This window comes from Urocitellus parryii, chromosome 14 (genome assembly GCF_045843805.1).
Source record: "Urocitellus parryii isolate mUroPar1 chromosome 14, mUroPar1.hap1, whole genome shotgun sequence".
Classification (NCBI taxonomy): domain Eukaryota; kingdom Metazoa; phylum Chordata; class Mammalia; order Rodentia; family Sciuridae; genus Urocitellus; species Urocitellus parryii.
In genome coordinates, this window is record NC_135544.1 from 20,497,274 (window position 1) to 20,509,700 (window position 12,427).

The following is a 12,427-nucleotide window of genomic DNA, read 5'->3' on the forward strand; positions in this document are numbered from 1 at the left end:
TTGTAAATTTTTAAGCAATTGTATGTTGTAATTCTTATTTCAATATTTATTTAAAGACTTATATAATAACCCTCAAATGCAGATAAATTTCTATTTAAAAACAATAACATTGAAATAGCTGAATTCCAGACCCTTCTGTTGAGTAAGAATGCATTCAGTGAAATTGAATTTTTTCAATTACTAGAAATGATTACTATCCAGACAAGATAATTCTGACCAAATAGTTTACTTTGATGATTTTGTTACCTGATTTACTCACAACCAGATTACTTTGATAAATTACAGTCTCCCATTTTGCTCCTTCATATGGAAACAGTCAAGAACCCCCAAAATGAAACTTGAGCATATTTGTTAATAGTGTGTATAGGGGTGAACAGAGTGATTGATGTGTGAAAATGAAGAACTTACCTTACAGTAATTAAGTCATCTTCCCATAATAGGAAATATTTAATATAGATTTACATTCTTGGATTCTGTAGGTTGCAAGAATTTGAGTTAAGGAGTATTATGATAAACAAATCTACATGATTCTGGAATTATTTATTAGAAGCTAACTTACAAAAAAACAGTGAAGATTGGAAGGAGCTAGATTTCTGAGGTCAGGGTAGCTTGACATTTTAATAAAAGTGACTAAATGTTTGCAACTGAATATAAATGTGACTAAATTTCTTAAAATATGAATCTAAAAGAGTAAACAACACTTTCAGCATGTTTATTAACATTTGTCTTTTGTAGTGTTCAGTCAGAATTTTTTTATTTAATTTATAATCTCCTTAAACCTTCAATTTTAAAAAGTGAAAACTCTGAAGATGATATCCCAATGGAAAGTGAATCCATTCTCAGCATTATGCATCATATTAGTATTTATTTAGAGGATGTTTCTAATTTTAGCAATCCAAGTCAAGTATAAAGTGAATGGGGCAAACAAAAACTGTACTATTAAAATTTAGTTGTAAAGGGTAGCATGTGAATTTTTAAGGAAATGATCTATGGATTCCACATCATTGATATTTCCCTCCTAATCCTATCTTATCTTGCAATAAATTAGATATTTTGTTAAAAGCAAATACGTCACATGCAATAGCCAAGTAAATACTATATAAGGCCATCCAGATATGACAAATGACAGGATAATGGCATTTTGTTAATTCTGTAAAGATTATATTGCTGAGTGCTTTCAAAATTACCTAATGTACAAAATTCTAGACTTAGTAGACAAAGAGTAACAACACACTGGATTTAAAGAAACAAAACTCAGGGAGGGATTCTGTCTTGTTTTGTTAAAAATCATGTATCGAATTTAATTTTTAGTAAAGCAAGCATTACATAATGCTTCAAAATTTTAAAATTCGGGGATAAAAGTTTACATCCAAAAAGATGAATGGAAAATTGTGCTTTCAAACTGTAGAATTAGTTTTCTTACAGGGTTAACCATTTCATCTTGCCATTGGATACTGGGAATTTCATCTATGTGATGTATATTTATGTGCAGTTCATATCCAGGTTCTGCAAAAATCTAAAACTGTGTGCTTCACTTCATGTAGCAAAGGCACCTATGTTATTCTCCCTTTTGAGCAAAAGTTATGATCCAGTTTTCCTGTTGAAGATGACATCTCCACTGCTATGTCACTCACGTTCTCTGTGTTGAGCAGTCTGGTAAATCACAAGAGAAGGTGGTGGCGGATCCCTGCTTACACTGGAAGAAGTCGCTCTGTGGACCATCGGAAGAAGTTCAGGACTGATCACAAGGGAAACCGAGCAGAAGTGTGAAGCAGACGGACAGGAACAAAAGGCTATTCTGGTGTGAGGAGAAATCAGTCACTTCAGCTCCACAAGCAGATGTTGCTACTGGACTGACAAGTGGAACCTACCCCTGCTGGAGAAAGGTAGAGTTTGCCATTGGGGCAGACACAGAGTTCATACACTGTCTGTCGAGAACTTGAGGAGCTGGTTGAAGAAGATGAATAGGAGCCGGTCGGTAGATTTCCCAGCCGGATGGTATCTGCATTTAAAAATATCTAGGGGGAAAAGAGATTTCATTTTAATTCATTTCAGCCTCCTCCATCCCCCCAGAGCTTGCAACATGGTCTGATAAGAGAGACTGAACTACAGACAATTCTCCTGGTCTAGCTGCCATGCTTTGTTGAACAAACAAATTACATTCCTCCAGTATGGTCCAAACACTCTGCAGCTGTCTCCTCCTTTGAGAGCTGGTGCATTTTGACAGAAAGCCCTCAATCTGAAAAGTAATATTGTACAATCTGCTTAAGGGGCCCATCCAGTTTTTTAAACACCATGGAAAATTAATGATTTCCATAGTCTTTCGATTTAACTTCTTGATTTTTCGTAGCATAAAGAATGTACAAAAATACCCCCAAAGATGTCAATAAAGATGACATTACTGAAGAAATGGGCAATTGAAGAAAAAAGATACTTTCTGGTCTATTTTTAAAAATACTAAGAAAATCATGTTGACTCATACTCCAAAGTTATCTCAAGTAGATCATCGGCCCAATTAACAAGAGATAATTATTATGTAGAGTCAGAATTGAAGTTTCCATGAAATATATTACATGCATTTGAAACCCACTTTGCTGAATCTTTTTGCTTGGAAAATTATCTCACTATTCTTAATCATAGTCTCCTACCTTCAGGGACAGCTGATTACATGCATCATATGGTTTTGACATGGTTGGGGAAAATTCCAAAGAAAGAAAAATTGAATCATGAATTTCAATGAACAAAGAAACAACTCTCTCCATCAATTTCTTAATTCTATTGTTATGACCTGATTACTGCCTAACTGGTAGTCCTCCCTGTTCCCCTTTTGCCCTTATGGGAGTTTCATTAATTTCTTAATAGGACTCTTGCAATACCCATTGAACTGGCCTTATGACTCCATGACTCCATTCCTGTCCGTTTGTCATTGATCTTACATACTGCTAGGATATGTATTTTTTTTTTTTTTTTTGGTACTTGGGATTGAACTCAGGGGCACTCAAACACTGAGCCACATCCCCAGCCCTATTTTGTATTTTATTTAGAGACAGAGTCTCACTTGCTTAGTGCCTCACCATTGTTGCTGAGACTGGCTTTGAACTCTATTCTCCCTCATAGCCTCCCTAGCCCCTGGGATTACAAGCCTGCAACACCATGCCTGGCTGGTAGGGTAAATTTTTAAAAAATGCAAATCAAACCAACCAAGCACTCACAACTCTCTAAAAGTCTCCCAGAGACTTGCACCAGCTGCCCAAACTCCTCAACACCATCTCCTGCAATTCTCCTTTGCCCAGTTCTTGCACTTTCTCCAACATACCAAAAGTATTGACTTCAGAGCTATTTTACTCTTTATTTCCTCAGTCTGAAATACTTTGTTACAAAGGCTCATAAGTGGGGATAGATATAAACTGAGTGTCTGGGAACAAGGGTGGAGAGTGATTTCCACTGTTGATCTTTTTATACTCAAAAAAACTTTTGAATTGTGGGAATCTATTGCAAAGTATAAATAATCCAGAAAAAGGATTACTATACTAAGGGCATAGATATTTCAGACTGGTTTAATTATAAATTTGTTCCAATGTTCGCTAAAAGGTCACCTCTGCAGAAATTATTAACTGTATTAAAATAACACTAATCCTTTAATCTCTACTTAACAACTGTTTGTTTCTATAGTAACAAAACTTTAATACTACTATATTAAGTTTGTATTTGTTCATTCATTATTTCTTCTACTTGAAAGTGATCCATGAGGGTCAGGTCTGACTTTAGTTCTTAGCTACGGATCAGGGCAATGAACTGTACTAGTGTGTGCTGAGTGAGTGACATAATGCTCCTCCTTAACCTTAGAAGTGTCTTTCTTTTGTAGTGTACTAGTACACAGTCCAAGAAAGCCAAGTTCATATGCTTTTTTTTCCCCCCAAGAATCTTCCTTAATAATCTAAGATGGAATGGCTTTTCTCATTTGACCATCCCATTGGAATTAATTATTTTTGGTATTTTATGGTGCTGGTCATTCAATATATAATTTTATTCATTTATTATACTTCCCCTACTAAACTGTATCCTCCTTAGAGGAATAGAATCATGGCTGATTTTTCAAAAATATGTTTTTGTAACTTCTCAGGATGTCTGACCTAGAAACACATTTTCACATAATACAAATAGCTATTGAATAAAATAATGAATCATCAAATGAATGAATGGTGGCATTTACCAGCAGTGATCAAAGTTACGAAGGCACATTAAACATTTGTGAAATGTTAAAATACATTACTCCATACCTATGTCTGACTGAAGGATAGGAAAGCAAAGAGATTGAAATGACTTCTGTTTTAATTTTTAAAGAAAATATCTGCTTTTCTGAAGTCAAAGTAATAAGTGCACAAAACTAAATAAAAGAACATGGCTATCCACTTTGAAAGTGTGAGTGTTGGTCCTCATTTCTCCTTGCTCCATTTTTCCCTGCTGAGAGACATAAAGGAGTGAAACAAGAATTGTTATGCATTTTAGGCTGGGCGGTCTTATTCCTCCACAGAGGAAGTGGGATGACTCCTTTCACTAGATTACTTGAGAGAGAGCAAGTGTGTATTATTCAGTCCCTTTTCCTCAAAACTTTTTGTTTTATTTATTTTTTATTTGAAAATAAAATAAAGAATATTTTATTTTATTTTCAGAATACTCTTTGATTCATTGTACACAAATGGATCACAACTTTTCATTTCTCTGGTTGTACACAATGTAAAGTCACATGCATGTACCTAAGGTAATAATGTCCATCACATTCTACCATCTTTCCTACCCCCTTTGTCCTAATCAATCTACCCTCATTATCGATTAGCATCCACTTATCAGAGAGAACATTTGGCCTTTTTTTTTTTGAGATTGGCTTATTTTGCTTAGCATGATATTCTCCAACTCCAAAATTTACCAGCAAATGCCATAATTTTATTCTCTTTTAATGCTGAGTAATATTCCATTGTGCATATGTACCACAGTTTCTTTATCCATTCTTCACAACTTTTTAGAAATGGGTATGCTTGCTAAGACCAAACATTCTCAAGCTTTAAGAAGGCCAAAAATATTACAGGGGCAAGCTCCAGATCTGTGATATTTAGGTCTGCAAATGTGGAGATGAGTTCATTTAGAAGAAATGAAATACCGTCTAGAAACACCACCTGGAGCTGGTTTTTAAGCCAAGACACATTGAGATGTAGATAATAAGCTGATGAATAAGGAAAGCTAAGGAACATGTAGAAAATGAGGCTCATGTGGGATTGATAAAATCATTGCAAGATTCTGTGAATTGTGAATTCATTAGTAAGTACAGATAATTAGTGTTGCTAGTTAGACCTGATGGTTTGCAGGGGCTTGCTAACACCAAGCCACACCTCTGATGTTTACATTTATGGAACTAGTTGTTTCTTGATTGGCTGTGGCCTGGGTGAATAAGTGCAGAGTAGTTGTTTCGTAAGGTAAGGCTAAAGCTTGCAGGTGGCAGCTTCAGAAAAAAAAAAAAAATCAATGTGGGCTTCAGCAGAGCAGTGAGCCTCGAAGGACTTGGCCCTGATGTGTGTAGGTTGCAGTGCAACCACAGCAGGGGTCTTTAGCACACACATTTAGGGGCTACTTAGGACAGTATCTGGCCATATGACAATCCTTCATTCCATATAACCTTCCAAATTTCAAACTGTAGCTTTGCCCATGTAAAGGAGACAAAATTTATAATCAATATATTCGTTCATATGGAGCCTTTAGAAAGAAAAAAACATTCTATTTTCTTGGTTTAAGATAGAAACATAAATCAAGAAGTAAAAAGGGCTGTTACCCTTTGATTCCTTTTGGCACAGTGTTCCTGAGCCTCTCCAGGTCACTGCAATGGGGGTGGGCTCAATCAGCACCTCCTGTTGTTCTAAGTAGTCACTATCATGTTCGTTTTCCAGTTCCTAAGAGTGATATGCCTATTCTATATTGCCCTATAAACCACAGAAGCCATTTGTTCTGACACTCATTCTTGTTGTCAGAAGTGCATCCCTGAGTTTCAAAGTCATATTCCACCATCTTTTCTTTACCCAGAAAGAATTCACTCACGTCATTCTCACCTGTTGAAAGCAGACTTATCATTCTCAAAGCCTTGACCAATTTTCAAAATAAACAGTCTTCCTCAATGATCTGGATATGTTATTATATTGCATATTCTAGTATGCCACTTATAATACTCCATGTATAGTTATGATGCTTGTTTTTCTCAGGGATGAATCTAAATTCCTTGCAGCAGTCTGTTTGAAATTACTTTGAATATTCTCCAGTGAGGACTTCTATGTACAATTTCATCCTGTCTTTAATCCACTATTTTGAATGCCTGCCTATAATGTGTGTTCTGATATTAAGTAGTAAAAAAAATCTGTGCAAATGTAGGTACTTTATATCTTTCTATAATGTTTAGTAAGTGATTAATTTGTGGCATAGTTGATGTAGCAAAGAGAACTATTTTATATCATTTCATTTTTTTCATAGCAGAATTATTTGTTATTTTAATAATATGAAGTGTTGTATCTTTCTGTAATTTCATTTTATTAATATAAAAATAAACCACAGATTAAAATCTTTGCCTATGATTTATTTATAGCATAATATTCAATTGACAGTTAAATGCTAACCTGTAATTGAATCAAAGCATTTTACTTACACATTGAATGAAAGAACACAAGTAAATGGTTCATAAACAGGAGCACAACAGAGGTTAATAAACTCTGATATTTATTATGTGACATTCACTATGAATAATTTGAATGAATGGTTATATGACAAAGAGTAACTCTTTAAAAAGGAAGCAAGATATTTTAAGAATTATTTCTGTTTTTCTGAGGCTGACAAAATATTGTAGCCTGCAACTGTAATTTTAAAAAATACCAAAAGGATATATAGATGTACTTTTTAAATGTTGTGAAGCATATTTATGGATTGTTTATGTGTGTTATCACTAAGTTGCTAACATGTACCTGCCAGTAAGTCTGTTTATAAAAGGAAACAAAATATATAATTGAAATTTATCTTGAACTAGCAACTGAGAGAATGGCAGAAAGTTAAGATTAACTTAATTAATCATTCATCTGGAAAGGTGTGAAATGCCCAAGAGCATCTTCTTCAGATTATTTTTCCATTATTTTTCTTCTCAACTTGACCTTTGTAAGCTCATGTTAAAAAAATAATAAGGAAACACATGAAGGAAGAAAAAGCAAATATGCTAGAACAGCAATACTATAGACTTAGAACCTTAAGGACTTTGGGAATTGTAGTCAGAATATACAGTGTGGAATATAAATTATGTATAAGGATTTAAAATAATTAAGGTAGAATTGAAAATAAACCAACAAAAGAGCAACTACCATGATGTCCAGGCAGCTTTGAAAAAGAACAGATGGTAATTTTTGAAGAAAATAATACATCTCTATAATTAAAAGACCAAAAATATTTAATACTGGGAAGAATCTTGGGAAGGAAGATCTGAATATATAAGCTGGATGAGGCCACAGGAAACCAAGAAATAGAAACTGGGAACGAGCATCCAAAGTCTTCTAGTAGAATGAAAGGTACAAAATTTCTTCAGTGTTTTAGGGAAAGACCACAGAGATAATGGGTGAGAGGTAATAGTTGAAGAGAGAATACAGAGAAATTTCCAAAGTTGACAAAAATGTAAATATGTAGAAATAATAATTACAATATGTATTTATAGCAATTCTAGAAAGACAACATATATGCATGTATGTGTACATGTAACATACATATGTAAATGTGCATATATGCTATATATAATATCCCACATTATAGTGGGTGGAGGTCATCAAACACAAAGGGTTATTTACACCAGGCTGTGAGAATATGGATAATATTTAAAGTAACGACAAGACTTAAAGGAGACTCTTCAGGGCAGATAGTGGCATGAAAGAGAAATATTAACATGTGTGTCCTTATCCAAGAAATAAAAATCAAAACAAATAGTAAAATAATCTCTTATTTACCTTCTAGACAAATGTAGATGCTATTCCTACAGAAACAAAAATGCTGATATCCAAAGTCCTCCTTGGAAGAAACTTTCTGTTTTTGTTTTTAATTTATTTTTAAATGATAAATAAAACCAGAAAAGTTGTACAAGTTAATTGGATACTATGCAATGCTTGATATATGTAAACATTGTATAATGCATAAATCAGGATATTTATTTTTTTTGAAGACCAAAAGAGAACAAAGAAAACAAAGACTGTCTTCATTCTTGATATCATCTTAATATTAATTATGTTTATGTGTTAATGGTGTGACTTAAAGAATTGAAATGACCAATTTTAAATTGCCATGTGACTGAATATCTCAGTAGAAAATAAGTGGAGCTGTAACTTAAGAAAATAGTATTAGTTTTAGCAAGTTTCAGGTTCAAGTATTAATATTTTCATACTTAAGCTTACTACTCCTGAAGCAGTTATTTATGTCACACTAGAACCACATGCATAGATCCTGAGAACTCAGCAATAAATGGGTCAATGGCTCTCCTGGGGACTCACCTCCCCCTCCGTAGACTGTAAATGCAGCTCCTTCCTGCAGGTAGCCTTGAAGTCCCCTGCAGCAGCGCTCACCTGGACCCCACGAGGAGCTTCCATAATCAAGGATCTGGTAGGTGATTCAAGCCTAAGGGAACAAAAAAATGATGAAAAAAAACAAAAACAAAAAAAATCATTAACCCACTTATCCCATGTATATAAGCAACAGCTATAAAAACTTAAATTGATCAATGCATACATCACTTATAGTAACTTTGAAATAATTCTTATGTTTTTAGATGTCTATCCTTTTAAGAAAAGTACTATAAGAAATGCATTCATGAAATCATGTTCTAGAAATTGGCTGTCATTTCATTTTGAGAATGCACTGTATTTCAAATTATCAACAGTAGAAAATAGGACCCTAGGACACAGCCGAATACTACATAGTAATATACAATGCACTGACCAGATGTTCTGGGCAGCAGAAATGATGCCCACTTGCCCTCATTGTTCTGTGTATGAAATTCAGCTTTGTCCCTTTCTATCTTGCCTTGAGTTTTAAGAGGTTGACCTCTACACACCATGTCTATTATGTATCCAATGTCCTATTTACACGACAGCTTATACATGTAAAATAGTCTGTATTGTCCCAGGGTCCTACGTATAGGGCTATCTGTAGTTTTATTCTCACTGATAATAAAGGATATATGCACTGATTGTGATGAACATTTTCAAACTATTTTAATGCACCTGTGCCTAGCTAGTTGCAAAATTGAGAACTTGGGACTTAATATTGACAGAAAAGAGGAAAATAGCAATGAACTTAAATTAGTCAACTGAGAACAAGCAACCAACCAAATAATGGGCAGGCACAGATAAAATCTTTGCAATTTCAAGCAAGGATTTAAACCCAAAATGAGTTTTAGTATGGTTTTTTAGGCTCATTATATAATCTTCATTTGTTCATATCAATTATTTACTCTCATTTGTAATGATTTAGTAGCAATTTCTTATGTTGTTTCTCTGCTCACAAAAAAGTAGGTCAAGACAAGTTTACATTTTTAAATCTTTTATATATTATCAATATTAATGATGAAGTTCTAATAAATAAATTGGTACAATTTAGGATGTACGTATTCCTTAATAAAAAGTTCCAGCTTCACAAAGAAGAAAACTGGAGTGAAAATCATTAATGCTCTAACTTTGAAGAGTGTGCAGTAAAATTTTGTGAACTTGAAAACTTTTAAGGTACACATTGTACCTCTAGAAATTAATTAAATAGTACGTTTTTATATCAAATGATGTCTACTGCCCCAGTAAAATGTTCAAAGTGAGTAAGATCAGCCTGAGAAAGAAAAAAACAATTGGAAGATAACACACAAAAGCCAGAAACCTGTGATAAAAGGATGAGTTTCCTAGCCTAATGGAGATTTTTTTTTTTTTTTTTTTTGTGTGTGTGTGTGTGTGTGTGTGTGTTCAATGAAATTTTTTTTTGTGCTCTGAACTTTAACTAACTTTAACTATCGAGAGCAGTGAGAATCTGTTGCTCATTTCACTCATTTAAGCAGTGCTTTTTAATTTACTGGATAGAGAAAACTTGGAGGAAAATCAACATATTGGTCTCAAAAGTTCTCTGCTCTGCTCCCTGAGGCAAAGTTCAAGGTGATGGGGTATTTATTCTTTTGATGTTATAGGTTTAGGGGAGGGTAATGATTAATGTCTCAGAGTAACTGAGGACAAGAGTGCCAAAGAAGAAAACAACAGTGACTTAAGGTGAAGGAAGTGAGAGAAGAAACTCTTAGCAAATGCCAACATGCATCTAGCAAGCTTCCAATGAACAAATGCTTTTGCACAGTGTGAACCCTTTGGTACAATGACACAAGCTCTGGGAAAAAGAACTAAATTGACTAATTGACTGGGTTTAGTTTTTTGATATTTAGTACAATAGAGGTCAAAGATACAATTAGATTTTAAAAGAATATTTTTATTTCTTCTGAAACTAATTTTTTTTGGCTGAAGACATAACTGCTAAATACACATATATTAATGCATCACAGGGTATATTAAAACATTATTAAAGTGGTGGCAATTTTGCAATATTGTCAAATTGCTCAAGTGCTGAAGTAATTAAGACTTTGAATTAAACAAGTTCCAATTTCATATCTTGTTAGTCTTGATAAAATTAAATGTACTGATCATTAAGTAATAATATAATTGCTATGAAGTAGCACTGTCTGTTTTGAATGATATTCAGTATCCAGGAAAGTAATGTGTGTGTGTGTGTGTGTATATATATATATATATATATATATATATATATATATATATATATAAAATTTAAAATTAATTATGGGAAGAGTTTCAGTAAAAAAATTATTAAATAACAATTATTAGAACACTTGAAGGATTTCTTAATTCTATTTTCAAATGAACACATTGCAATAGCCAAATATTTCTAATGAATATGACAGTTAAAGCAAGATTTAAGCTATTTTTCTAAGCTTTCTTGACTATTGAACATAAACAAATATGTATTTTTTTCCTTGTGGGCAAAAGTCACTACAGGACAATCATACATATGGAGATCAAAAAAACTTCTGATTGACATTATTTTGGACAGAAAAATTTATTGTGAACATTTACAGATGCATTATACGCCAATCATCTAATGTCAATGTTTATAATTGCATGATTACCTACATTTACACACACATTCACACGTTAATTATCTGGAGCTGAATATTGTCTCTATGTATCCAATGCTAAATAGGGAAAAAACTCATTTCTTCCCACAAATTCTGTAGAAACTTTGCTCTATGCCTCCATCTAAACTCTAAGAGGGTTGAACTTCCTGCATTTTGACAATTAAAAAAAAATCATCTCTGTCTTTTTTTAAGTGCAAGCAATTCCATCACTCCTTTTTTAAATATTTATTTTTAGGTGCAGATAGACACAACACAACGCCTTTATTTTATGTGGTGCTGAAGATGGAACCCGGATCCCACCCATTCAAGGCGAGTGCTCTACTGCTGAGCCACAATCCCAGCCCCTCCATCACTCTTTTAAAAGAGATTGCATTAAGGTAGTCATATGATTATGTTAACTAGGCAAAGAACACTATAGAACAAATAGGTTTAGGTACAATGTTTAAAAGATCTAAAACAAAAATAAGCATCATGCATTACTAGCCATGACAGCTTATCAAAATAGATTGATAACTTTGTAATTATAAATTTCCTTGACTATTTTGTAAATAATATTTTCCCAAGGCATTTGTTAGAAACTTTGTACTTCTAGAAGCTACATTATAAATTGGAGGAAAATAAAAAAGTGTCCTCTATATTGAAAGTGTTGCTCACAATATAAAGTCAGGCAAATTATTCCCAAGAAGTAGTCTGTGAAATCCAGGTATAAACTCACTGAAACTTAATTACTATGTGCAAGAGTTATGTCAATCTAATGAGAGGATTAAGTGTAGGAGTCTGAATAACTATACATGAATTCTACTTCAAATTTTAAGTCAGTTTAAATTCTCCAGGGCTCAGTTATTCGAATAAATAAAATTATAGTCATAAAACACTTTAAAAATAGAATATTGCAGTCAAAAGAAAACATTAAATTTATCTTCTTTGTTAGTTATCCATATAATTGTAATAATGTAAAAAAAGCTAATGTTCATAATGAAAACTTTTTCTGTATATAAAACTCTGAATTGATGATCTCTTAATCATCACACTAATACTAAGAAGTGGACTCTCCAATTATCTATATTTTATCTACAAAGTACTTGAACATTAGGTTGTTTGGGTTTTTCTCAGGTTTATGAAGCTAGTGCAAAGATGCCAGGATTGCAAAAAAAAAAGGTTGAAAAACAATGTTAGACAACTAAAAAA

At 33.2% G+C, this 12,427-nt stretch overlaps 1 protein-coding gene across 1 annotated transcript in view; it reads right to left on the reverse strand.

The window, feature by feature from the left end:
• Window positions 1–1,823: 1,823 nt before the first annotated feature.
• Sgcz (sarcoglycan zeta) overlaps window positions 1,824–12,427 on the reverse strand; it is a 452,049-nt gene continuing 441,445 nt past the window's right edge. The window contains exons 7-8 of the mRNA XM_077792646.1: window positions 8,556–8,679; window positions 1,824–2,018 (exon numbers count right to left, since the gene is read on the reverse strand). Of these exons, the coding sequence (XP_077648772.1) occupies window positions 1,824–2,018; window positions 8,556–8,679 (319 nt within the window). The remainder of the gene's footprint in view (window positions 2,019–8,555; window positions 8,680–12,427) is intronic.